Source organism: Camelina sativa, chromosome 20, assembly GCF_000633955.1.
Source record: "Camelina sativa cultivar DH55 chromosome 20, Cs, whole genome shotgun sequence".
NCBI classification, from domain to species: Eukaryota; Viridiplantae; Streptophyta; class Magnoliopsida; order Brassicales; family Brassicaceae; genus Camelina; species Camelina sativa.
In genome coordinates this window covers 4,700,301-4,727,796 of record NC_025704.1, presented here as the reverse complement: position 1 = coordinate 4,727,796, position 27,496 = coordinate 4,700,301, and the positions used below count along the sequence as shown (strand labels likewise).

Below are 27,496 nucleotides of genomic sequence, written 5' to 3'. Positions count from 1 at the left end.
AGTATAAAACGTGTTAAAGTCTTTTTCTAATGAAAAATATTGTGTTGATGGCTCGACGCCAATGGTAAAGACTACTAAAGTCTAAAGCGCAAAGACTGCTGATTATTTCTTGGAGCGAGTTTGGGATTCCCATTACAAAGAATAAGATGCTTAGTTTACTCGAGGATATTTTCATTTTAATAAAGTGGGTGTAGCAATGATGTAGTACTAGCATCCAATACTATAATATATAAATTTCAATAATGATGATATTATTCTGATTTGCCATTTTTTCTTCTCTATCTCGACATCTGTTTGTAGATTTGGTTAATCAATTACCATCAACTAAAAAGGAGACATTTGAATATCTTAGTATTATGTTATCTAAGAATTCCAGGAATCCTGATTATTTTATATAAGTTATTTTTACCATTAATGTATTCTTTTTTGGAGGGTTAAAGTTTTAATCATATCAATATTGACTCGTCTATTAATTAAGTTTTTTTAATATATGCAGCAATTTTAGAGAAGTGACTATGAAATTTTAGTTTTAACCATTTGCACCCAAGCTAATGTTGGTTTTAACCATGTTAATATCGATCTTTATTACTGGTACCCATTTGGATCATCTTATGCATATACTAAATCCTAAGGCCTTATTTCCACCGGGATACATGCAGTGAGCAGTCCAGACTTGAAGTCTTTAACATACTAGAATGATTACTAGTAAAAAGAGTTAAAACTAGAATTAACAAATATTGATGAGTATAGTTTATACTTAACCAGCGATCTTTTCAATATAGTAGAGGCTTTCTTTTAAAATTTATTCCTTCAATTTTTTTTTTGTGAATATAAGTTGGACCATTTTTCTTTGCTTTCATCACAAATGGGAGAAATATAGAAGAAAAAAAGCTTTAAAAATCTAATTTAATGTATTTGTAAAGAACATTAATTTAAAAATAAATATTAAAACCCCACAAGAAAGATTGTTCGTAGAGACATTAGTGATAAAGAATGTAACACACACACAGAGACCCATACCAACCCAACTATACTCCATAAATTGCATTCATCATTGACGTTTTAAGAGATTAGTGGAAACTGATATTAAAAGATTCCCGATACGGTTCATAAATGCGATGATATACAATATGTTGCTGTTACAAACTAATAATTAAACATGAATGGCCACTTCAAATAGGGAACTGGAGACCATGATGGAGTCATGGAGATTCCTCAACTCATCCGCTCGCCAATAGAAGAATACCAAGAAACTTTAATACTATTAATGTGTACAACATAGTATAAATTATTAATTTGCGCAAAGTTTTGTAATATGCACTAAAAAAAAACTTTGTTGCATGTTATAGGAGAAGCATTATCTTCTGCTCAATATACGACAATATAAGGTGTCTGCAGACTGCAGCAAAAACCAAAAAAAAAAAATAGTCAACAATTTTTTATTTGGAACCATGAACATTGTTTAACACAAAAGAAAAAAAAAAAAGAACCATGAAAATTTGCTAAAAAAAAATTGGGTATGGGACCAGAACCCTTACGGCCTACCCTAAGAAATGGGCCAGTATGGGCCACATACAATTTCAAAAAAAAAATCTCAAGAGGTAGGAGCATAATCTAGTAGCCTAAAAGGAATACATGATTCTGTGAAACTTTGGTTTCAGAATTGTGACAGTTTCTAAATCTTTGAATCTTCCTCATCTTGACACGAGTTTCATTCTTTTTGTGCGTGTGTTTGTGTGTTATGTTCAATTTCAAGAAGAAACACAGTACAAAAAAATAAACTAAAAACGAAATTCACCTTTTCATACATGGAAGTTGATAATTGAATTGTTTGCCCTACAACACCTTCAAAAAATATCAGGGTTTAAAAGAAAAAAAGCGAAAGAAATCCAGGTTATAATTGTTATTCCATTCGTTTATAAAGCTCTTTTTGATTCTGTTATAAACCATAAGAGACTGAGAGGTCGCTTGTAGAGGGAAAGATACAAAGAAAGGAGCATTCTGAGAGGAAGCTTTCAGAGTTGACTCTAGGGTTAAAGAATCGCACCAAAATCTGCTCAGTACATTACTTAGTGGCTACTTCTCCGAACGATTCTAGCCTTCTAGGATCAATATATTGCATTCTACACAACACACACCTCAAGATGAAGAAGGCTACACTCAATATTTTGGGTAAAGGACCACCACGATTCTCTAGTAATCATGCAGGTGTACATTCTCTCAAAAGTCTCAAAGATATTGGTTAATGCCTTGTGAAATACTAATAATTCTCTAAGTTGGTAATCCTTTCAACCAGCTAATTTCAAATCTTGGTCCATTTAAGTTTCCCTTGCTCTTTTTTTATATGTTAATGGCCACTTGGGATTCAAGATGTGAGCAAACAAACTGGGGGCCAAACTTTCTCAACCAGCACATAGACTATACTATTAGTAAGACTTTACTATATTTATACAAGTTGCAATTTTTAGTTATCCTGTGGAATTTTTTTTTCAAACACACAAAACAAACGCCATAGAACACGCGGATCGGGCCCAAAGCCCACGCATCAACCACGTATTTTAATTATCTCTTTCTTATCCTATTTATTCCCCTCAGACTCATTCTCTTTCTCTCACTTTTCCTTTTTTTTTTCTCTAATTCAAGAAACCATTTTAATTTTTCCTCTCTTCTTCTTTACAATTTCCTCCAAGGAAACAATTCTTTTCAAGATCAAGAAAAATGTACAACGAATGCAGCTCTCCCTCCACCGCAAGATCAACGACGACGAGAGGAACTAATAATCACAGGATGAGATCTCCCATCTGTTGTTTAGGAGCAAACGCTGTGGTTGAGCCAGAAGCGATGATGATCGGAGGAGGAGGAGGAGGAGGACCAAGAACTCCAAGATCTCCTTACGAATGGCTCAAATCCACCGCGCAGGAGCTAGAGCTTAGAGATCGGTGTCGCCGCGTGAAGTCACGTATCAAGGTTACGTCCCGTAACAACAATTGTGGTTATAATAATTGTCATCATCATCATCATCATCAGAGACATCATAGCCAGAGTTATCCTGGAGATTTTAGTTATGATCCGTTGAGTTACGCGCTCAATTTCGAGGACGATGTGAGAGCTTCTGATGACGACGGTTCTTTTCCGAATTTCACGGCGAGGTTGCCTCAGTCTCCGGTGACTAAGACGAGATCCGCCACGGTTGATTTGATCTCGTTTTGACGGTTATGTTAATACAAAAATATTCTAAACAAAAATATTTTTCGTTTTTTTTTTTATGTGTGTTTGACGGTGGAATGTAACTGTTCGCCGGAGAAATGACGTACGAATATGACGTCATCTAATATGTAAATGCTGCTCTCTGTCTCTCTCTCTCATTGGCCATATTGATTTGATATACCTGTATGTAAAATCGATGTGTGCAAATAAAAAGAATCATTTTCTATAGTAAAATTTCGCCCTGGGAATTATAACCGAACCGATTTGTCCGAACCGAACCGATTTGTCCGAACCGAACCGAGATTTAGACAAATCGGTTCGGTTAGTGTTGCTTTGTTCGGTTCAATCGGCACAAGTTGTGCAGAGAATTCGGTTATGTCATTCGGGTCGGTTCGGTCGGGTTATCCGAACGGTTAACCGATAACCGAAAATTAAGGACACTACTATAAATTCTTTCTAAACCTAATAACCCTAATTTTCTTTTTGTTTCACTCGCAGCCTCTCCCACCAAAGAACACGAAGACTCACCACCAAACATCGAATCTTCTTTCATTCGATTCACCATTCTTCTGTTATTCTTCTTCTTCTTCTTCTCCTTCATCTTCGATCTACTTCTTCTTTGATCTTTTTCTCCTTCATCTTCGATCTACTTCTTCTTTGATCTTCTTCTCTTCACCTCGTCGCTGCAATAGCCCATGATGGTTTCTTCTTCTTCCGCCTTCGTCGCTGCAACAGCTCAGACTCAGGAGTGAACTGCCGTTGTAAGCAACCGAAGTATGAGAGAACCGCCGCCGTCTACTATCGGAGCCAGAGTAAATCGCCGCCGCTGCATGCCATCTTTTCAGAGAAAGAAGAAAACCCTAATTGTTTTATTTTATGGGTTTGTATTGACGGGCCTTTTTTGTTGGGCCTTTTTTAAACTAAAATGTTGGTATTAAATCCCAAACAAAATCAAAATTATTATTGTTTTTAAAAAATCGGTTATTTTCGGGTTTTTAACCTCATAACCGAATAAACCGATATCCGAACCGAACCGAACCGAACCGTATTTAATTTCGGTTAGTTTCGGTACAACTTCAAAATTATGTAAATACCCGATTACCGACTTACCCGACCCGAACCGAACCGAATTACCCGAATTCGCAGGCCTAGTAAAATTGATGTGTGACCTTTTTCTTGTTTGTAAATAAATATTTTACTTTTTGATTTGTAGATTTGTTCTACAAATACAGTAGTACACACTCTTATCAACAAACCCTATAATGTGGGTGGATCTAATCGATTGCATATTTTTATACCATCATTCAATTTTGGATTTGGTATTAGCACTCATTAATTACTACATTATATTTAGCTGGAACAAGAGATGCTCAGAGCTTCTTGATTCATCAAAGAACTATACCAGAATATGGTGAGTGAGGGCTCAATTAAACAAAGAGTGTTGTTGGAACAGAGTTGAAACGTGAATCAAGTGAAAGATTCTGGTAAAAGATATGCGTTTGTTTGACAACGTATCAAAATATAGTAGAAGTTGAATTCCAAGTTTGCAACAGATAGGGTGAAACTTTAAAGCATTAAAGATTGTAACAGGTCAGGACAAGGAGACAGATAGATTGTGTCGGTATCATAATGAAACTAGATTATAGAAACATTTTAGCTTTATACTACGTAATATTTATGGTAACGTTTCAACATTAATTGTACTGTATTTATGATTTACGAATCGTGATCATTGAGACTGTCGTAGCAAGACAGTGGTGTACTACGGCCTACGGGGTTGGTTTAAATGCCAAGCCAAATTACTATGTCGATTTAGTACTTTTTTGAGGTAAAAAGTAAAAACAGAATCTTAGTGTAAATTTTTTTTATCTTTTTTCCAAAAATCAAAAATTAATTTTATAGACGTCATGTATCATGCCGAAACAAAACAAAGGTTGGGCCGTTTGGTTTGGGGTATACTTTTCAGAACACAGAGACCTGATTTAGCTACTGAAATTAAATCTATGAAGAACCAATCTTTACGTTTCGACTAATCATGAATTAGGTGATCAGGAAAAGCCTAGTTTTAATCAAAATACAGAGATTCTTCTGGTAAGTTGTCACGGGCATATATAATCATACGAAGCCCGTTTAAGATAGTGGAGGCCAATTATAGTATTATCCCATAATATTTAAAATTTAATTTTGAAAAACACGAAACAAGTGGAGGAGATACTGAGGATAGGAGTGTGAACTGTGAAGTGAAGTGAAGTGGGGATGATTGTTGAAAAAGAAAAGCGAACCAAATAACGCTTTCGCACATGTTTTGACGTTTGTGTTGTTACATAGTGCTACATACCCACTTGCCACCAGTCGACATGTCTCTTTCTCTTTTGATGCCTCAAATCTTACTCGTTTTGTCTACTATACATAATACATTTTATTATTGTATTGTATTATATATACCTCAAATTCTCTAGTTTTTCTCTTACAAGTTACAATTATTTCCAGACTTTATCTCCCATTGAGTCACAACATGATCAATGTCAATCATCGTCATTGATCGTTTCAAGTTTAGATATTTTTATCCACCATACATTTATAGATAAATATATCGTGATTATATTTAAAAATGTACCTTTTTAATATGTTAATGTAATTTACAAATTGTTAAGGGGGTATGCTTTCTTTTGTCAACTGTAAAGGCATGCTTTATCAAAATATCTGTTCACTTCAGAATTAAATAATAGCTATGGTGGACTAGCCATATTGGAGTATTTTTTATCTTCTATTTTATCGTTATTCATCGTATGCAATTTAATAACTACAAACGCACAATCACGAGACCGGCGCAAAGTATAACCATCAATATACAATCAACTATACACAAATGTCAAATATATAAACTATCAGAAAACTATATTTAGATGTTTTTTTGTGACAAGAAAGATAAATTGCATCGTGACTCCAACAATGAATATAGATGCCATCAAAGTTATATACTATAATAAAAAATAAAAAGGGTTATATATATTTGAAATCGTGACGTCCTCAACTTAGAATTGTTATCGTACCTAGATAAAATTAGTCATCGCATTTCTAAATATATAATATTTGGAAAAGTATGTAATGTGATCATTCGACCGTTATTTCCTCGTACAAGGAAGGGCTTCTTCTCTCACATATTTTAATTTTTTTCAGAAATTAAACACCAGGCGAATCTAATATTTGTACCAAACTACCAGTGATTATCTTAATATACTTATATGAAAGTATCAGAATATATATTCCTTATACATTGGCTAACGTGTAACATAACGAAGCGCAATAGCGCATGATAATAAACTATAGAGAGAAGAGAATATTGTTGAACTTCTTTGTCGTCCTCTCTGTTTTATTCTCTATATATATATCCTCTCCAATTACCCACTAACACTTTTATTATTTGTACTTTTTTTTTGTGTTTTCTGTGTCACTTTCAGATAACGAATCTTTGATATCTTCAGCAATAGTGGGTTATTATCTATAATGACAAAAAACAAGAAAAAAGAGAAGAAGAAGAAGCAATTGTTTCGTCGCTGCTGCTACATAACGGATAACACAGAGCTAGCTGTCTTTTATGATTGGGTCAGCCAGCTATATATAAACGCTCCTCTCATATGACTGTCATGTAAAGTAGAGGACAAGACCAATTAGGAAACCCCACAACGTTCAGAATGCCGTGTCATGCAATCTTATTCCGCTGACAAGAGACTCTCTCAACTCCCACCACTAGTCCATCTATCTCTATGAAAAATTATAATTGAAGCAAAACCAAACCATTAAAATATATATATTCGTTCATATATAAGATCTTAAACAATCCAAAATTGATTTGAATTTTGTTTCTTATTAGTTATAAATAATCTCAAATTTGGTTTGTTCATGATCTTATGTGGCTATGGACCAAAATATTAATCTTTATGGTTTTTGCTAATGTTTTTGTTATTTCACCTTGATTAAATAAGAAAAAAGAGAGTTAATTGTATATATAGTATGGATGGAGAACCCTACCAAAAAAAAGTATGGATGGAGAAGGCTGCTTTTTGTTGTGTTATCGTTCAAAATCTATAGCACTTTTTTACCAAAAAAAAAAAAAAATATCCATATCACTTGTTACTTAAAAAGAATAAAAAGTGCTAATAGTGTACTACAGCATATCGACAATTCTAAACGACGTCCTTAGAGACAAGAGGACAACGTATGAAACGTCGGCGTTTTTCACATGAACTAGTTTTGTAAACCCTGCAAGGTAGAGAGACAACGAGGCCCATAATGCAGGGCAATGAAAAATAGGGGCCAAAATGGGAAAACTGGTTATAATGTTTTAGTAATTTTGCAACAGCTGAGAACATCTCATTCGTTCGTTTGCCAGCGACCTTTGCAGCTCCGAATGCATTAACATGGAGTTTAGCCGTATCATATTTTGGTATTAGGGTTAACAAATAATGTAACATAATGTACAACGTGTTTCCACTCACAAAACAAAAGTAAGGAAAACCCTGAGAACATCACTTAACAAAAATTACCCATCAGGCTATATGCTTGTTTGTAATGATAGATATACGGCCAATGATTGCACAAATGCTAAAGAGAAAACTCCATGTTATTCACAATAATATATATATGGTGATGGATTGGTGGTGGAGATGGCAGTGACGATCTTATCATAAACTCCATCTAAAACCTCATATTACAAATCGTGCTTTTGGGTTCTGCGTGTTCTCTAATAATTATGAAATATGGAAGTCATACCATGTAATGGCACAAAAGTTACGTTCTACGTTTGTTTTGTGTAAGAATTTTTTGTCTTCATGTCTCCAACTTTCTATCAAGGTATCCATGCAACCTTCAAAGTGACCTCAACGCTCTCTTCCGCTATTTTCACCTGCATTGCTTCATAAAGATAACTCTCCAAATTTAATCTAACCATACGTAAACAAGCTAAACTTTGTCACACCTAACATATATATTTCAAAGATTTTATCTTTTCGTTTGCTAATCTAGAATAAATAACTCTTCCTACAAAGTTTTGTTGGTGTGAAGTACCTTCTGCGTTTGTTCTTTGAGACGGTAGAAGAAGATGGATTGCTATGCCAATTCCTTTTTCTTTGATTGATGAACCAATTGTTTATCTGTTTGAGCTGCAAACCCGTCTCTTGTACCAACCTCGCCTTGTCTTCCTCCTGCCAAAAGTTGCCTCATTCGTTGAAAACTTAATATATGAAAATTGAGAAGGCAAATGAAGTCGTGAAAATGATGTATTACAAGATGTGTGAAAGAGAACTAGACACCCTTTAGGCGTACGTTCATGTGAGTGACTAAAAAAAAAAAGGTAAAAAAGAGTGAACTCACAGTAGGGTAAGGCCACTTAGAATGAGATTGCCACCAGGATTTGAGAACAGAGGTGGTGTCTCCTGGTAATTTTCCAGCCCTTCTCTTTCTCAGTATCTCCTCTCTTATGTCTACAATTTTCTCCTTATAACCCTTTTCACAAAAATATGGTTCTATTTCGTTAGATCAAGCTAACTATAGCTGAACCACAATGCATATAAGTGTCGATCGATGGTAAGTAAATATTGTAAACTGACAAGCTCATCAAAACAACCGTTCTTCAGAAAAAAGTTATTTAAATGTAATGATCGTGTTAGAAGACCAGAAATGCAGGTTTGACAAGTTCTTGATTGATTGGACTGAAATAATAGAAGCATCTTTTGTTTGGGCTAAAATGATAAAAAAGCATGAGGGATATGTTATAATTGGTCTTATGGGGAAATCTAACTTTATAGATCAAACAATGTATTAAGGATGGAGATAGTATATATATCGGTAGTTACCTGTTTGAGTTCATGTTTGAGTTCTTGTCTGACTCTTTCCATCAAAGATCTTTCACTCTCAGTAGGAACCAGAGGACCAAACCCTAACCCATCTAAGCTTCCATCAAACAAATGAGCATCACTCTCAACTTGCTCATCTTCATCCTCAGACATTGTTGCTCCTGTGCCTTCACCAGGAGACACTCCTGTAGCTCACCCAAAAAAAAAAATGTTGAATCCTTATAAAATCAGGACCATAAAACAGCACTGAAATTAGAAAGAAAAGTACCTTTACTACCTTGTGTCTTTGTGCAAGAGTGTTAATTATCATTACAGCTAAATGCAAATTAATGTTAAAGTATTAGAAGAATTCTCGAAAATACTAACCTGTAAAGCTTTGAAGAGACTGCTCAATCTCCCAACAAGCCATAACAGCTTCCATTGCATGAACACGAACATGCTGTTGCAATTGTTCTTTGAAAGAGCACAGCAACAGTACATAATGCGTCTGCACAAAACATGGAATTATCTATCTTTCAGACAACAGATACAAACACGTCCATCAATAGTTTGATAAGATGGAATACAAACAGAAAATTACAAACTACTTTTTGTCAGATAAGTGTATATATGTTGTCAAAAAAAAAAGTGTATATATATATATATAACTACAATCAATAAAATTGCTCAATATGCCACTTACACTCAGCAAATTAAATCTATCTCGAAAATCAATATAAAACCTTCTCTGACAATTTTTAACTGCATTTAATTAACTAATATCACAATTTTAGACTGACGAATTATGCAACACCCACTGATCATGTGGTGTCGGTGTGCAAAGTACAAATCTTATACAAAATCTAGTTCCTACTTACTTCTACGATTAAGTTTTTTAAAAATCTTGAAAACAAAATTAACAAACTTCAATTTGTCAAACCGTGTTAACTACAAGCTAAAAGACGAAAATAAATTATTTCATTTTGTTTTCCCAAAAAAAATCGTAAAAATAAAGAAAGGGAATAAAATAACGAAAAATAATTGAGATTAAAAGATTAAGTGAGAAGGAAAGAGAAGTTAATAAGTTACCATGAAGTGGTCAAGCTCTTTGTCATCGCCGGGAAGGAGTCCTTGAGCGGTGTCTAGGGTTGAGTACTTAGCCACGACGTTTTGCGACTGAGCAAGCTGTGCGTCTATCCTCGGAAGCTGATCCACAGGCGTGGCGATCCTCAAGCACGCCACGTGTGCCGACAAAAGCTGCTCGTATAGCGGATGAGACAGTACCTCCGCCTTGTGCTTCGCATTCTGCCACCTCTCCGCCTCTTTCTTCTCACCGATCATCGACTCCTCTCCGCCGGTGGTGACGTCTTCTACGACGTCACCTGAACCTGTTGCGTTGTTGTTAGCGCGTTGGAGGAAGGAGGAGGATCGGGAGAGCCATTGGTTAGCGGCGGCGGAAGAAGGAGAATCTGAGCTTGTAGCTGCGGCGGTCTGGAGGTTGAGAAAATTGTTATCGGAGCGGAGGAGCCAGTTAGGCGGTGCGGATTCGTGGAAATGTTGCTGCGGCGGAGGAGGAGGAGGAGGAGGCTGGTGTTGTTGTTGTTGCTGTTGGTCGGTGAAGTGATTGAAGTGGTTGTTATGAAACGCCATCGTTTTCGTCTGAAATTGTTAGTATTTGAATCTTTTTTTTGTTTGTTTTGGAGAGGGAAAGATGAAAGAAGAGAGAAATGGTTAGACTTTGATATATGTTTCTCTGATTAATCAATCAATTTTTACAGAAACTTTCTTCTTCATAGAAAAAGAAAGAAAATGATATATGAGGGTTTTTAGATGTGTGTATGTGTGTTGAACGTTTGAATTTTATATGTAGCAGCTTACACCAAAAAGACAATTTCTTCCTATATTTTATTATTATTATTATTATTTTTTTAATGTATTGTAGAGTACCAAATTATTGGTGATAATTATAAAAATGAGATTAGACCTAATTAACAAATCCTACGACAAATAAAAAGTTTTTATCGTTTTAGAAAATAAAAGATGGTAGAGGTTGACGGCAAAAGAATGATACGAGTTACGAAGTGACAGTAAAAAAAATAAAAAGGAAAAAAGAAATTGCTGCACCACTTTAATCTTCATAATACATTTTTCCTCGTAGCTTAGTTTTTTTTTTGGGGGGGGGGGGGTCACTACTAAAAAAAGTCAATAATGAAAGATAGAAAATTTATATGTTATGTTTGATCTTTGTATTTCCCGAAGATTTATTTGAATTTTTTTGTATTTTAATTTCCTAGGGTGTGAATTTTGTATTTAGCTGTTTGCTAAATAAATCTATAAACTTTCAACAATAGATATATGCTATTGCTAGGAATTATCACTTATCAGTAGTCTCTTTTTTTAATATACATAACACATAACCAAGATAACGAATAGTTTGTTCATACAGAAAAAAAAAATTACGAGTAATTAAACATTTAAACAATTTTTTTTTAAAATGAATTGAGAAGAATAAAAAAAACGAGTAAGCGAATAGCAAAAAAGAAAGAAAAAAAAAAAGGCAAAGAGGGAGGGGGACCATTAATAATGACGTCACTACCCAGCGCTTAAAAAAATAATATCAGAGGACACGTGTCGTGATAGTCCTTCCCAGAATCGTGGTCCCTGAAAAATTGGCATGCGATCAGATAACGAAATCTAACCGTACAAATTAAAAATCCAAACATTATTTTCTTCTTGTAATAGAAGAAAATACCAATTTTGTACGTTAAAAAAGCTAAATAATTCACAACACATTGGCGACCCCAAGAAAAAAAACACATATTCAAAATTTAGAGATATGTGGGGGGTCGGGGACCAATTTCAAAAAACTTGACTTAAGCTCGTAATTGATGTCTAATCGAAAGTACGACAAATTTGTTCCCATCAAAATAACATATTAAATATATATATATATATATATATATATATATATATATATATATATTAGAATATTAGTTTTGTTATGAACTATCATCTCATGAGTTATTATCATACATACATGAAAATCAAATACATATTTCACTTTACGTACAACAAAGTATTTGGCTGTATAAAAGATATTTGCATGATCCAGACTTATAAATGAAAGCTTTTTTCATAGTGCAAACGACCTCTTTCCAAAGATTATTTTGGATAAAATCATTAAACTAAATTATTTTACCACACATGTACTAGTCGTATAAATTAAACCTATATATATACCAACCAACCACACTCCTCTCTATATACCTTGTTTAGTGTATTTTTAAATTCATCCTCCGTCTATGTGATAATAATTAAAAAGATTCAAATTTCGTTTTCTCGAAAGGTCCATTTTTTGGAAAAAGTATATCAAACGGTAAAAATGGCGTTTATATGAAAGTGGTAACTAGTAACCAGTGGACATATATAACAGTTCTTTTTTCTTCATAAAATGATACAATATGATTCGTGTTTTTATTGAAGGTTGGTAGCCATCAACTGCGTCCAAGATTTATTAGATAGATTTTTGTAACCTTTTTTCTTTTCTATTGCGTGCGCGAGAGAGGATGATATGAGAGTAAACGACAAAGTTGAATCCATATCAAAATATCCAAACAGTAAGGTGAGTGATGAATAAAGGAGTAAAGACATGTGTCGAGAAAACTTCCGGTGCGATAAGGTCTACATTTCGTGTCGAATCATCTAACACATGATTGGACAAAAGAAGGTCACATTAACGATCACATTCGTCAATTTCACAACAACTCTTGTCGTCCCCACACTCTTTTGTACGAGAAACGACGACGGAGTGCCCTACGGCCCACGGCTCAACTAATCTACTCCTTAAATATTGTATTCTTTTTTTTTAACAAAAGAAAATAAAAAATATTGTATTCTTTTCTCTTGATCAAATTTGCAATATATAAACAAGCACTTGCAATGCAATGCGCTAAGTTGATTATATTGACTAGTAAACCTTGAACTTGGATATGCATTGTGTAGGACCTGCAATAAACCGGATAAGAAAATTGTAGCCGGAGCCTTTTTTTTTGGGGTCATATATTGTATGTAGTTCAACATTGAACTTTTGCACCTCGAGATGACTGATTTAACGACAACGTAACCACCGATTATTTAGTTTTCTACGTTTAGATAAACAAGCCCTAAAAGTGTTTGTTTGAAATTAGATTTGGACATACTTAATCATATTTATTGGTCTCGGACCAAGCTAAGACTATAGGGTGGTACAGAGAATCTTATCAGCGACTTTTGCTATCCATATTAGCGACATTTAATTAGAGTAAATGACATTTGGGGTTGTTAACATGCTTTGGTTACATGCTTTGATTTGTATTCATTTGTAACAAAAATCAGATGTCTAACACAAATCAAAATGACAGTTGGGGTTGTTAACACTAATATATTGGTTTCCAATGGATTTTGTCAAATTTTAATATCAAAATTGATATGGAACTTACATGTACTATATTATACTAAGATATAGCGCAATATTATTAACCTTGAAACATGGATGTGTGTGATGAAGGATATATGATTGTATTTGATTGCTGGTGACATGTCAAGTTGTCAACTATCACCATTTAAATATATTTATCGAACAATATCATCTCATCAAAATATAGATTAATCTGATATTATATTTTATTTTCCGAAGATCGGCATGGCAGAGAAACTAAAAAAATATGACGTGTAATTGTTTGCTAAAAGCCTTAAATTGGCGAGATGTTTGTGAAACAGGTGAATCTAATACTAGGATGATGCTTATAAATTATAATAATGATGCTTTAATCTTGTTAGTTTGTTTTGTTGTATACACTTGGCTTGTGATAGGTGAAGATTAGGAGAAACCTAACAATATAGACAACATTGTTAGGTTTATTATGAGTTACAAAAAAAAGCATAAATAATTTATTATATTATAAAGAAAGAGTAGAGGAAGAACATAGGAAGCTTTTTGTCAGGTTTGTGGATTGAAAATGATGGAACGTAAAGGATGTTTTTTCTCCATCTTTCACTTTGTTTTGTAACGATGCCAAAGTTGTTCCTCCAGTGACTTACTTTTTATTATATAATTATTATTCGTAATACACATTATAGCATCTTAGAGTATCTCTAAATACTTACTAAAATTCTTTTTGCTTGAGAACATTATTTGAAATAGGATACTCTTGTTCGGTTGCATATCTTAATAAATATAAGCATTTAAGAAGGGAAAAAAAAATTACGAGTCACATATTAGACGTGCACTTTTGATCAGGTTTGTGCAAATTCAGGATTTATCTAAATCCGGTAGATGAATAGAAATGAGAAGCGTTTAAGCTTTTTTTTTTTTTTTTGGAATTTGATCACGCTCGCAACAAAAAGCAACCGAGGTCTCATTGACTATACGTGTGTGGCATTTATTCATTGCCTAAAAGTATACGTCGATCACGACAAGATCATTGTTATCACACTAGAGCGACGCACGAATATATGTTCATGGCTCATTCTGAAATAGTATTTTCAATAATGGTAGAAACATATAATAGATGGAACTAGCCTTATTTGTACAATGCATGTTACTAGCAAAAGACACAGGTTTGTGCAAGTCATATTGCTCCGAATTCTAAACCAATGTTATGTTAAGATTAAAACCTCATTCATCAAAAACGTTTATCATAATCTCATCATCTGCTCTAAAAGATATAAGAAAATAATAATAATCTTAATCCCAACCTTCCATGATATATTATAAACAATCTAAACGATCATTTCAAATAATAGAGAAAGTAATGAAAATGAAGAAACGATCCAACAAAAAGAAGATGGAAACGTTTGAAAGTAGACAAAACGGAGAAAATAAGAGTGATATATATGGCCCCGCGTGCGAAAGAGAGATTGGGGTTATCCACATTGTTGAAAAAGTCTCTGGTTCTCCTTCTTACTCAATTAGTTCTTTGGTTTTGGTGAAGACATTGTTGTGTTGTGACCATTACCTATTGTGCCAAAAGAATAGTGTTATGATTGGTGGAAAATCGAATATACTTTTTTACATAAAAACATTATTTTATAGATTTTTAATTAAATTTTACATAATAATCAATTTTTATCCTTCATTTCTGGACAAACAAAAGATATATCAGCACTAATATTTCCAAAAATTTGATAAATAATTTTGGAAATTTAGGATAATTCATGTATAAACACTAATCTAATACATATATTGATATTGTTGGATTTATAACTAATTAAACATTTTCACACACACACACACACACATATATATATATATATATATATATATATATATATATATATATATATATATATACAATATCTCTTGTATAATCAGTTTTCTGTAATCCAATATGACTCAGTTGTAGAATATTTGTTTACCTTATTAGATATCTAATCGGAGTTGTGTTCAACTTAACATTCAGAACTGTGCCACAAACAATTCAATACATTGTTGATCAAATAATGTTACAAATGTGTCCCCATCCAACCTTTTCCGTGTAGAGCTTTTTATAAGATGTATAAGCCAATTTGTGTAGTCTTATAAGCTTTTTATCTTATTATATTTACTTTTGAATTGTACATTAGCCAGATGTAGACGTCAGGATGTGGCCATATTCACGTTTTCGTAGCATATTGACGATGAAACGTCGAACTTTTGTGGTTTTATATATAGCATATAATTTTAAAGAAAAATAAAACATAATCTAGTAAAAGTTTAATAATGATTTTTTTGGTCGATAAATATGCATTAAACGAATTTGAGTTTGGGTGATGATACAATAGTACAATAATCTCTTGGTCAAATGTAGTAGTGTATTGGTTGAATAATAATATAGAGTAACATAAAAACATGTCATATGTCTTTGCTAATATAAGGAGTGGCGTATTTGTTCGCCTCTCTTATAAAACCACAAAGTTAGGCTTTGTCCACTTCCAAAATTGGACCACAGACATCAATAAAGAAAAGAAAAAAAAAAAAAGAAGAAGCATTTTTCAATGAAATTAAATTCTGCACAATGGACCACTTCTACACTCTTCTCTGCTTTCATCTTCAATGCTTCTCTGTTGTGTTGTCCATATCTCTCCACATTGTTTGCTTACTTTTGGTTATGCATTTGACATCTATTTGGGAATCTTAGGCCAATCTGAAGTAGCTAGCATCTCTTGTTTTTCTCTTTTCTCTTATTTTCTGGTTTCATTATTCTTGGAATCCAATGTGGCGTAGATGAATTGCTTTATGACTATGGTATGTATTAGTTGACTGATAATGGACATTTTGAAAAAATAGAAAATAAGCTAAAGTTCAAGCAAATTAATCGACCTAGGCTGATCCTGATAAGGTGCGACAAAATCAAGGTTACTTTACCACACATTTCAACACCTAAATCATTGAATCAATGAGTGGACTAAATATTGTGATATACTAAGCTATTTATGGTCCATATTCACCTTATGGGCCGCTCTATTTGCCACGGCCCACGTCAATTCCTCCAAAATTAGACACACATATGTTTGCATATGGGAAATTTTTTGCATAATATACGTAAAAGTGATGTGATCAGACATAATCATTTTTTCCCAGCTAGACTAACAACCATTCATTACATAAGCTCTAATTCTAATTAACTTGTACAGTTGTAGTAATTACTTTAAACTATTTATTACTCTGATTTTTAATTAGCTAGCTAGCTAGTATCTAACGACTGTTACGATCCCAACATAATATTTCCTTTCAAAACTGAAAGGCAATAAACACATTATTTTTTACTTCAAATGATATTTTTTTACTTTTAAAAAGTGCCATATAGGGGAAAATTAAACGTAATATGAAAGTTGTTTTTGTGACTCATAATTTACAATGAAGTGTTATATAACGTATTTGTAACGTTCATATGACCTTACCCTTTTAAGTATTGTCATTAAAGACCACGTTTTGCCTGAAAACTTTGGCCAATGTGAGAATCAACTTCACCTTAAACCGTAAAAACGAACCAAACGAAAAGCATGCATAACTTAACATGAGACCATTCAGAAAATAGATTAACACAAAAGTAGAAGAAAAGATCGATTACCAACTATATATAAGTTTCTTTTATTCTGATTAAAAAAGCATAAACATGTAAAGAAGAAAATATTATGAAAATAATAAAATCAAATCAAAAAGAAGGGAATGATCAATATGAGATGATCTCATGACATTACATGGTCATAACTCATATAGCTAGAACAATGGGAACCAAATGTTATTAGTACCACCTGTAGTAGAAGAACCAGAGAGCATCTCTATCAGATCCATTTCTCTTCTTTCGCCAGTGGAGTTAGCTTGTGGCACAAACAACTCGTTTTCAGCGGCATGTTCACTGTTGTTGGAAGACATAAAAGAAAGTGAAGAAGACGACGCCGTGCCGTCCAACAAATCAGATAAGTAGATGTCAGATGCGAGGTGGGAAGTCATGGCAGGTTCTGCTGTGACCATTGTTCCAAGCTGATTTCCAACAATATTGTTGTGCGAACTAGGTTTAGGGTTAGGGTTCNTTTGTGACTCATAATTTACAATGAAGTGTTATATAACGTATTTGTAACGTTCATATGACCTTACCCTTTTAAGTATTGTCATTAAAGACCACGTTTTGCCTGAAAACTTTGGCCAATGTGAGAATCAACTTCACCTTAAACCGTAAAAACGAACCAAACGAAAAGCATGCATAACTTAACATGAGACCATTCAGAAAATAGATTAACACAAAAGTAGAAGAAAAGATCGATTACCAACTATATATAAGTTTCTTTTATTCTGATTAAAAAAGCATAAACATGTAAAGAAGAAAATATTATGAAAATAATAAAATCAAATCAAAAAGAAGGGAATGATCAATATGAGATGATCTCATGACATTACATGGTCATAACTCATATAGCTAGAACAATGGGAACCAAATGTTATTAGTACCACCTGTAGTAGAAGAACCAGAGAGCATCTCTATCAGATCCATTTCTCTTCTTTCGCCAGTGGAGTTAGCTTGTGGCACAAACAACTCGTTTTCAGCGGCATGTTCACTGTTGTTGGAAGACATAAAAGAAAGTGAAGAAGACGACGCCGTGCCGTCCAACAAATCAGATAAGTAGATGTCAGATGCGAGGTGGGAAGTCATGGCAGGTTCTGCTGTGACCATTGTTCCAAGCTGATTTCCAACAATATTGTTGTGCGAACTAGGTTTAGGGTTAGGGTTCTTGAACATGAAACCAGACGAAGAAGACTGGGTTATCTCATCCGAACCTTGGCTCAAATCCATGTGATCGAGAGAAACTGGGTGGTTCGCAAATATATTTCTCAAGAAAACAAGCTCTTCGTCATAAGGATCATCCAAGAGCGACGATGTAGAGTCTCCGTCATCAAGATTCGAAGTAGAAAGAGCAACATTATTTCCACCAGTAGTAAAGATGTTCTCGCCATTGTCCTTATCATTATTCTCGATGCTTTTAATATAGTCTTCGAGAATGCATGGCCTTTTAGCGGATGGAGAGAGATCATCGATGTCGCTGCTGTTACTATCCACGTTTCTCGTACGCTTGTGTTTTCGTTTCGAGTTTTGGCGTCGTTTCGTAGCATTCCAATGGTTCTTGATCGAGTTTTCAGTTCTTCCTTGTATGAGTTTAGCGATCTCTGCCCACTTATTCCCGATTCGGGTGTGTGCTTCCACAAAAACTCTCTCTTCTTCTTCACTCCAACTATCTTTCTACAAAACAAAACCAACAAATATATACATTAATTTTTATTTTCATATACCCAAGAATTTCATATAAACTTTGTTAGAGTACAGATCTATTAAAACCTTAATATCAGGACGGAGATGATTATGCCATCTCTCACGACATTGCTTGCCTGCTCTTCCCTCAAATTTCTCCGAGATAATTGCCCATTTCCTATCTCCATGTTGCTTCACCAACTTTATCAACTTCCTATAATATATGGATGCAACCACAGAGAATCATAGGCATATACGCAAGCTCGCACGAAGTAGCACGAAAATTTACATACAATACACATATATATACCTGTCTTCTTCGGCTGTCCATTGGCCTTTGATCAGATTCTTGTATGGTCGCTTCTTGCAAGTAGTACTCTTTTGATAATCTCTAGTAGTTGCACCTTTAACGATCATTTCTCCAATAACGTTTCGGTTTCCGCTGTTAACGGCCAAGTTTTTCCCCTTCCTCGGACCAAACATCATCATGTTCTCTTTATTGTCCTTTCTAGTCTCAATCGCCCTTGCCGTCTTGAAAATAGGTCGGTCTATAGAACGCTCTTGTGTCTTAAAACACAAGGCACCGCTCTTTTGGCTGTTCAAGAACCTCTCCACCGCTGTCAACGGCGGTGCAGCGCAGTGGGCGAGGCTCTTCTCTCGTATTCTCTGGTCATCCATGAAAGAAAAAGAAGAAGAAAAGCTTAGTGTAGAATGGGGAGGAGAGCTAAGAGCACAAAGGAGGGATAGAATTAAGCTGGTAATAAGGAATATGAGAATTTAATGAGAGGCAAGTAAAATGCACACTAATTACCAATTGAATTCCATTAATTATTTTGACTATTTAGTATTAACAAAAAAGAGTAGAACCTCATATTTAGTAAAAAATAGTCATCCATATTTTTAATTTATAGAAATATATCAACTAAACATAGAAAAATTAGTATTACATATATTTCAGAAGTAAGATGATACAAAAATAAAGAAGACTGTAAATTAGTAAAGATTCTTGTTCTGCCATTAGCTCATGTATGATGCAGACTGTAAAGCCTTCTTTCAATATAATTGACGAATGTGAAGGAAATTATGTATTACAAGAACTATATTGTAGGTTTATAAGTAGCTGTAGCTGAGGTGTAACTTGTAAGAAAATAGGGAATAATTATTATTTTGCTTTATATATCTGGTTAAAGTGGTGGGAATAACTAGTGAGTTAATCTCATAGGGTAATTGTTGAAATATTTTTTCTAATATTTGTTTTAATAAATCTGTAACCGACGAAGTGGTAAATGAAAAGACCATCAATGATAAATTTATATATGTAATAAATCAGTTAGTTGACTACAATTATTTGGAAGGATAAAATTTAGGAGAAGTCTAAGCCCACCCAATAAAATCTAGCAATATTCGAATAATTTACTAAAGTATTAACAATTTATATATAAAAGAATTCATTTATTTACATAAAGGAATCGCTATATATTACTAACATATAACCAGTAAGTAGTAAGCAGTACTTGACTAAATTTATTCATAACCACAGGAAAGCATGTTACAACAACAAAATGAAACCAAATTCGATTCTCTCCTTCAATTAACAAAACAAAGTTGCATAGTAATTCAGATAGAAAACGCAGTAGAAATGGTCCACTAGGACAATCCTCTTAGAAAACCGCTGACAGTGGCATCAGTGCCACCATAATCTGAGGACAAAGAAACTTTTTTGTGCCACCATAATCTGAAAAAAATATATAACAATCCTAAAAGTTTTTTAAAGATAATTTATAGTATGAATTTTTACTTTATTGATAATCCGTAAGGCTATTTAAATGTTAAAGAAAAAAATGCATTACTATACGAGCTTAGGGGAATTTAAGTGTCTACTTCAATAAATGGTAATTTGTTTGCAGAGGTGGAGTTATGGCAATTGCTATGGGGAGTATTATAGAGCAAGTGCATTGGTTGAGGACTTTTTTTGGTCCCTCATATTTAATAATAGTATTTTGATAGTTTCTTATTTTTAGTATGAGCATTGGTGTCTATTTGTATTTAGTCTCCCGAATAAAATAATAATATTTTGAAAGTTTAAAGATTAATTATTTAAAGTTGAAAAAACAAAAACATACAATTAAGAAATTAATAACAGAAAACAAATAACATAAAAACAATAACAAACATTTTATTCAACTCATAGAAATTTTAAAATCAATCTTCATTATCCGGAAGATGTCCAAAGTTAGTCCAAATATGCTCAATTAAATCTTGTTTTAGTTGGTCATGAGCTTGTTTATCCCGAAGTCTTGTTTGACGAGTAATCGTACTGGTGATATTTGAACCCACACCGGCGGCACCAACGGTATATGTTTGATCCACATGTTCTCCGTGTTGAAATTCAGAAACAATATTTCGGTAACTGTATGTATGTCGTTCATCTTCGACAATCATATTATGGAGTATTATGCATGATCTTATTACATTTGCCATTTTATTTTTATCCCATAAACGAGACGGATTTTTAATAACGGCGAATCTAGCTTGCAAGACTCCAAAGGCACGCTCAACATCTTTCCTCACAGCTTCTTGTTTTTTAGAAAAGAGAGATTTTTTCCTACCTTGTGGAAGTCGGATTGATTGAATAAAAGTTGCCCAATTTGGATAAATACCATCAGTGAGATAGTACGGCAAGTTGTACTCCCTTCCGTTGACAACGTAGTTGACTTCCGGAGCTTGACCGGTTATTATGTCATCAAAAACATTAGATCGATCAAGAATATTAAGATCGTTCATAGTACCTGGAGCTCCAAAAAAGGCATGCCATATCCAGAGGTCATACGAAGCTACTGCTTCCAACACAATTGTAGGTTTTCCGGTTGACCGTGAATACATGCCTTTCCAAGCCGTGGGACAATTCTTCCACCCCCAATGCATACAGTCAATGCTACCAATCATCCCGGGAAATCCACGCTGTTCATTCTGAAAGAGTAGTCTTTGTAGATCCTCCTGTGTAGGACGTCTTAAGTATTCATCTCCAAACACTTGGATGATGCCGGCGGTAAATTCGTGCAAACATTCTCGAGCTGTCGAAGCACCAATTCGGACATACTCGTCAACACTGTCAGACGAAGTACCATATGCCAATTGACGAATTGCTGCAGTACATTTTTGTATAGGTGAAAGACCAGCACGTCCGGTTGCATCCTGGGTTTGGCGGAAATATTCGATTTCGGTAGAGAGACGTTGCACAATTCGCATGAACAGTGGCTTGTGCATGCGAAACCGTCGCCGGAATAAATATTCTGGATATGTGGGAGTGTCACTAAAATAATCATTCCAAAGATTATTGTGGCCTTCTTCCCGGTTTCGCTCGATAAAAATTCTATCGTGTGGCTGGTTTGGCTCGGGGATATGTTGGGAGACATCATAAACATTTTGTAAATAAGCATCAAAATGATCACTATCATTTGCTTGGTAGTGATAATGATCATCATCTCCATGGTAATGATAATGGTTTGAAGATGATCCCATTTCAAACAAAAAAAAAGAGAAAGGAAGAGACAAAGAGAAAAGGAGAATTAACTTGTATGTTTTGTTGCTTTGATATTGTTTGGGGTGAATGTGAAGTTGGTTTGAAATTGTTGGTTTGATAGGATCGCATATATATAATAGAAGAGTAGGGATAACCCGTGATAACAATACAACAATGATAGTAAAATAACAAGTCTCCGTGATAACAAAAAAACAAGTATCTGTGAATAAAAACTAGTACCCGTGATAACAAAACAACAAGTCTCCGTGATAACAAAACAACAATGATAGAAAAACAACAAGTACATCATGGAGAAGAGAAAGTCATTACAAAACAGAAAATTAGATTACACCAAGTACATTAGATTAGAACAAGTACATGCAAAGAGAAACTAGCCATTACACCAACAAGATTTAAGTATACATGAACAAGATACCTAGAAGACATGCGAAAATAACCATTACACCAACAACCAGCAAATCATTTACATTTCTAAGCCTATTTTCATTACGTAGCTCATAAACTACATTCTCTAAAGTACCCATCTTCTGTTCAGTTGCGTAACACTGATCTCTTACCTGAATGATGTCCGATTCATACTCATTGAATAAGGTCAAGTAATCTACCTTCTCAGCTAGAACTTCATATCGTCTATCATTGTCTCTCAGCTCCTCCATTACAGCAACATCCCACCACTTGTGTATATGCATCTCTCCATCATCGACATTTGGACATGTGAAGAACCTGCAACATGTAACAGAGTTATAATATCTAGTAATACTTAATAGAGTTATCATAACAGTTAAAATCACAAACCTTCTGTTGTAGCAGTTGGATAGTATTGGTTGCGCACCACAATAGCATTGCTTGGGGAATCCATGCTCAACCTCAGGTTGAGGTGGATATTGCCTCGACTCAGCATTGTTCGGTGTACTCTCAGCTTCATCCATAAGTATCAACGCTTCTAGTTCTCTCTCCGCAGTGTCCATCGAGTACCTTTCAGTGTGATCGGATGAATCAGGTTGCGAGTAGCTATAGTCTTGGCCCATTTTTGAGTTAATCTGCAGAAAAACAAGAAGAACCAGATTAGAACAACATCAGTAGATTCATTTAATATATAACATGAAAGAAACTTAGATAGATTCAGATTATAACAAATGTTAAAACATGATAGACACTTAGATAGATTCAGATAATATAGAACATGAAAGAACAACATAAGTAGATTCATTTAATATAGAACATGAAAGACACTTAGATAGAATACAAAGCCGAGTTACAAAGACGAGTTACATTGCATACAATGCATACAAACAACAAACAGGAAATACTAGAAACAAACACTATCTTGGTGACAAACAACAAAAGCCGAGTTATTATTAGAAATACTGGGACACTATCTTGTTCATGATAACTTCTTCACTCGCATTCAAGGGTTCCTTTTTGGCTAAGAGTGTCAAGGATGGCCAGCTTTTGTAGTTTCTCCTTCTCAGCCAATTCCTCTTTCTTGACATCCCACATGCTCTTATACTCAGCAAGAGTCTTCACGTTAGACGCCGATGCATTGTTTCTCTTTGCCTTCGCAGCCTTGATCCCTTCTGGCCTTATCTCACACTCCTCAACATTGCAGCTTGATGATTGTGAACCTTCGGTGGCTGGTTTCCTCTTTGTTGCAGGCTGAGATGGGGGCGTGTTAATAGTGTTAAGGTTGAGCCATTTCTGCTCAAACCGTAACAGATACCAGCAATGTTCTAGGTTAAACCTCTTATTATGCGCACCAAAGTATATATCATGTGCATTCTTTAAGATATCAGATTGAGAATGACCAGAGCTGTTCAGTCTCTCCGCTGCTGCGAATGCCGCACAGAACTTGTTCACTTGGTCATTTATCTTATGCCACCGCTGCTTGCAATGTGTCATCAGCATCTGTTCACCACCATTCCTTGCATGAGGAGAGTCAGCATAGTACCGGCTAATCCTTTTCCAGAAGCTTCCTAGCTTTTGTTGATTTGCGACAACGCATCCTTTGAAGTGTTGAGCCATGCGGAGATCAACACTTCATCATCAGCAGGTGCCCATTTCTTTCTCTCCTTTCGCTCCAATGGTGTTTCTTGAGAAAGAGTTGGCGCCTCAGAAGATTGGGAGCTGTGCGGAGGCATTTGGGAGCTGCTCTGACCAGAAGGTGGAAAACTATCCCATCGCAAGTTTTCAACATTATTCCCACCTTCTTCTTGACTGTTAAGCAGGTTTATGTATGTAGAAGACTGATAAAAAGGATCCATATGAAGAGGAGGGATTAGAGAATGAGTAGAAAATGAGAAGAGTATAGAATGAGTTGCGAAAAGAATGGATAAGCGAGTAGAAAATGGGAAGAGTATAGAATGGATAAGCAAGTTGAAAGAGATTTATAGTGGAAGAAGAAATTTTAAAAGGGGTTATGATAGAATGAAGATGGTTGGGGTTTAGTAGGTTAAAAGTTAAGTGGCAATAAGTAACAAAACATAAAGACCTAACAACCAATGTCTAATCACAATTTATGACAAGTACACTTCACAAATGCATTCAATTTATGTGACTAAACAAGAAACTATGAACAAACCAGCTAGTTCGAATACAGCTAAGACCATACAACTATGAAATAAAAAACCCCTCTGTCCAATTTAGATCATACATAAGAAACGCAACAAGAACAATGAATCATCATCATCGTAATATGACAAGACCATAGAATAAAAATCATGAGAGTTTAATTTGAAGATGCAGTTGTAGAATAAAAATCATGTAGAAACCATAGAATAAAAACCATAGAATAAAAACCACAATGAATCATCATCATCGATATATGATTGAGTTGTAAAATAAAAACCATAGAATATGTATACTATGTGATGAGATCATGAGAGTTTAGTTTAAGTTTAGTATAGAATACGTATACTATGAGATGATAAAATCATCATCATTGAAGATTGAGTTGTAAAAAAAATCATCATTGAGTTTTTATTGAGTTTAGTTTGAAGGTTAAACCTCTTAGATAGATATGTATACTATGTGATGAGATCATGAGAGTTTAACTTGAAGATTGAGTTGTAGAAAAAATCATCTTGAATAAATCAAGTTTCCATCTTTGCATAGAATCCTTATGTTGAGTTAAAACCATAGAATAAACTACGCTAAATCAAAAATCAAACAATAGTCGATTGAATCAAGCTAAACACAGAGTTAATCAGATAACCCTAATTCGATAATAATCGATAACCCTATTTCGACAAACACGGTTAATCAGCGAAACTATAATCAGCAAAATCTTAAATTGGATGAAGAAAAATACCTTATTTTAGACGATTGAACCGCCGGACAAGCTTCGTGAGAGACAGTGGATCGTCGCGGCTGAGATCTACAATGGTCTTCTCGTCTCGGCTTCGGGAGACACAGAACAGCTCGACTGTAGATCGGACCACCTTCGGGATAGAGAGAAGATCGGCTACCGGAATTCGTCGACAACTTCCGGAGATATGATCGGCTCACCTTCGGAACCCACAGAGATGGAATCGCCGTCGAGGTATGAGAGAAACTCGAAAAGTTTTTTCTCGAAATTTTTTTTTTCTGTTTACCCTAGACAATTTCTCTTTCCAATCAGAATGAAACACGTGGCCAAGTCGACGAGAGAAAAAACGTCCCCGTTGAGAATACGTTTTTTGGTTAATGGGCTATTTTCGATTTATTTTTAATCCAAAAAACATGGGGGACGGCCCAAGTATACGGCGATGTGGATGGTTATGGTATAATCGTTTTATCATTGAAAACTGAACCTACTGAGCAGAATACAAACCATTTACTTTGAGAAGAAAGGTCTCAGAACTGAGGCCATGAAATTCCAAAAAAAAAGCATACCGTACATGCATGATGATCATATGATGCTCCAAGGCAAAAAAGAGAGAAACAGAAACACACACACAAGCATATGATATATATGACCCATTACTCGAACCATAACTTTAAATTGATTCTCGTGAAATCAACAAACATAGTAAAATGCCCAAAGCAGGTTAAAAACGGATCACAGTGCGCCTCCAACAACACGGACATGAAAAGACGGTCCACGACAAAAGATGGGTTCGTTTGGAGATGCGGTTCGTGCTCTTGCTCTGAGTACATTGTTAGCGTCTTCAATTACAGCTGCTGCTACCATCGTGTACTCTCCTGGAACAAGGAAGTAGAGTGAGAAACAGTGTCTTGCTTCTTGCAGCGGCGCAACTTCCATTGAGATTCCACTAAGAGCACCTGACAAAAGAAGTCACGGACATTTATAACTATAAGCCCACCTTCTACACACCGCTATAATGCCCGCAAAAATCTATGTCACAAAATTGTTATTACTTAACGAAAGGGATTTTACCAGCCCAGAGGACAGTGGCATCAGCTCCTTCAGTGCAGTTCTGTCCAGCTACGTCTCTGCAAGTAACACTTAGATTCAACTTGATAGCTTCGCTTGTGTTATTGCGAACCAGAACCTCCATAGGAGTGACTTCATGTGACAGAACAGATCCCTTTGGAAACGGAGACTGAGCCTTTGTCTCAGAGTCCGTCTCCAAACTGTTTCTGACCAGTCTGAAACCAAATGTTAGCGGATCTGGGAGCAAAACATCCATCACTGTTGTCTGGAGAGCTGTCTGAATTGCATCCTTGATGTCCAGTTCTCCTGAGCTGTTCCTTCCTGATTGCCACCGGACTTTTATTTTCGAAATGAGATTCTTGATCAATGTGTTTATCTCAGCTTTCGTGTTCTTCTCTGAGAAGCTCGGATTTCTACTACTCGAAGGGCTACCAGGAGGAGGGTCCTTTGTGAAGAATGAACCATCAAGAACCGGTAGTTTAAAATGTTCCAATGGAATCAGTGCCCTAGCAGAATAGTCCCGGTCAATTCTTGTTTTTGGGTATTCATACTCTGGAGAATCTTGCACTGGTGAAGAATCATCTTCCTTGGCAGAGTTTTCCAGCTGAACGAAGACACTAATTTCAAAAACAACATCTGTTGGGTTAGATAACTCAAGTTCAAGAAACCGTAGTCCCCAGCTTCCCCTAAAGGGATTGATCTTGACAAGGCTGTCTGTATTGCTCTCTCTTTCAATGTCTTCATCCCGAAGGTTGTCACTCACATGTGCAGGGAT

At 35.0% G+C, this 27,496-nt stretch overlaps 6 protein-coding genes across 8 annotated transcripts in view; 1 reads left to right on the top strand and 5 right to left on the bottom strand.

Annotated features, from left to right (window-relative positions):
* LOC104769323 lies at positions 2,602-3,435 on the top strand. The gene has a single exon (XM_010493501.1). The coding sequence runs from the start codon at positions 2,719-2,721 to the stop codon at positions 3,208-3,210; it is 492 nt and encodes a 163-aa protein (XP_010491803.1). The 5' UTR covers positions 2,602-2,718; the 3' UTR covers positions 3,211-3,435.
* Positions 7,650-10,803, bottom strand: LOC104769322 (homeobox protein knotted-1-like 4). Of its 2 annotated transcripts, none has more exons than XM_010493500.2 (6): positions 10,131-10,803; positions 9,429-9,549; positions 9,063-9,247; positions 8,581-8,712; positions 8,275-8,411; positions 7,650-8,113 (listed from the first exon to the last, which is right to left on the bottom strand). In XM_010493500.2, the coding sequence occupies exons 1-6, from the start codon at positions 10,689-10,691 to the stop codon at positions 8,110-8,112; spliced, it is 1,140 nt and encodes a 379-aa protein (XP_010491802.1). In that variant the 5' UTR covers positions 10,692-10,803; the 3' UTR covers positions 7,650-8,109. The 2 variants fall into 2 exon arrangements, with proteins under 2 accessions (XP_010491802.1, XP_010491801.1); XM_010493499.2 differs by having other exon boundaries at positions 7,650-8,121; positions 10,131-10,802.
* LOC104769321 (myb-related protein 330-like) lies at positions 17,978-19,483 on the bottom strand. The gene is made up of 3 exons (XM_010493498.1): positions 19,116-19,483; positions 18,893-19,019; positions 17,978-18,796 (listed from the first exon to the last, which is right to left on the bottom strand). Exons 1-3 carry the CDS (start codon positions 19,481-19,483, stop codon positions 17,978-17,980), a joined length of 1,314 nt encoding a protein of 437 aa, XP_010491800.1.
* Positions 22,742-23,377, bottom strand: LOC109131141. Its single transcript, XM_019241767.1, has 2 exons — positions 23,145-23,377; positions 22,742-23,072 (listed from the first exon to the last, which is right to left on the bottom strand). Exons 1-2 carry the CDS (start codon positions 23,375-23,377, stop codon positions 22,742-22,744), a joined length of 564 nt encoding a protein of 187 aa, XP_019097312.1.
* On the bottom strand, positions 23,748-24,371 carry LOC104772205 (glutathione S-transferase T2-like). The gene has a single exon (XM_010496843.1). The coding sequence runs from the start codon at positions 24,369-24,371 to the stop codon at positions 23,748-23,750; it is 624 nt and encodes a 207-aa protein (XP_010495145.1).
* The window catches only part of LOC104769320 (trafficking protein particle complex II-specific subunit 120 homolog), a 5,474-nt gene continuing 4,119 nt past the window's right edge, over positions 26,142-27,496 (bottom strand). Inside the window, exons 10-11 of one of the 2 annotated variants that reach the window (XM_010493495.2) lie at positions 26,725-27,486; positions 26,142-26,609 (exon numbers count right to left, since the gene is read on the bottom strand). In XM_010493495.2, coding sequence (XP_010491797.1) covers positions 26,386-26,609; positions 26,725-27,486 — 986 coding nt within the window. In that variant the 3' untranslated portion in view covers positions 26,142-26,385. Of the gene's footprint in view, positions 26,610-26,724 lie in introns of both variants that reach the window. The other variant, XM_019242419.1, reaches the window with a different exon arrangement.

Bases quoted from the DNA above. Each gene is read 5' to 3' on its own strand.
- LOC104769323 (XM_010493501.1), top strand. From the start codon at position 2,719: ATGTACAACGAATGCAGCTCTCCCTCCACCGCAAGATCAACGACGACG.
- LOC104769322 (XM_010493499.2), bottom strand. From the start codon at position 10,691: ATGGCGTTTCATAACAACCACTTCAATCACTTCACCGACCAACAGCAA. The intron at 9,248-9,428 runs GTTAGTATTTTC...GGTGAGCTACAG, and splicing joins GTCTCTTCAAAGCTTTACAG to GAGTGTCTCCTGGTGAAGGC. The intron at 8,122-8,274 runs GTACTTCACACC...ATCTTTATGAAG, and splicing joins TCAAAGAACAAACGCAGAAG to CAATGCAGGTGAAAATAGCG.
- LOC104769321 (XM_010493498.1), bottom strand. From the start codon at position 19,483: ATGGATGACCAGAGAATACGAGAGAAGAGCCTCGCCCACTGCGCTGCA. The intron at 19,020-19,115 runs GTATATATATGT...CATATATTATAG, and splicing joins TGGACAGCCGAAGAAGACAG to GAAGTTGATAAAGTTGGTGA. The intron at 18,797-18,892 runs GTTTTAATAGAT...TTTGTTTTGTAG, and splicing joins ATCTCCGTCCTGATATTAAG to AAAGATAGTTGGAGTGAAGA.
- LOC109131141 (XM_019241767.1), bottom strand. From the start codon at position 23,377: ATGGGCCAAGACTATAGCTACTCGCAACCTGATTCATCCGATCACACT. The intron at 23,073-23,144 runs GTTTGTGATTTT...TACATGTTGCAG, and splicing joins TCCAACTGCTACAACAGAAG to GTTCTTCACATGTCCAAATG.
- LOC104772205 (XM_010496843.1), bottom strand. From the start codon at position 24,371: ATGGCTCAACACTTCAAAGGATGCGTTGTCGCAAATCAACAAAAGCTA.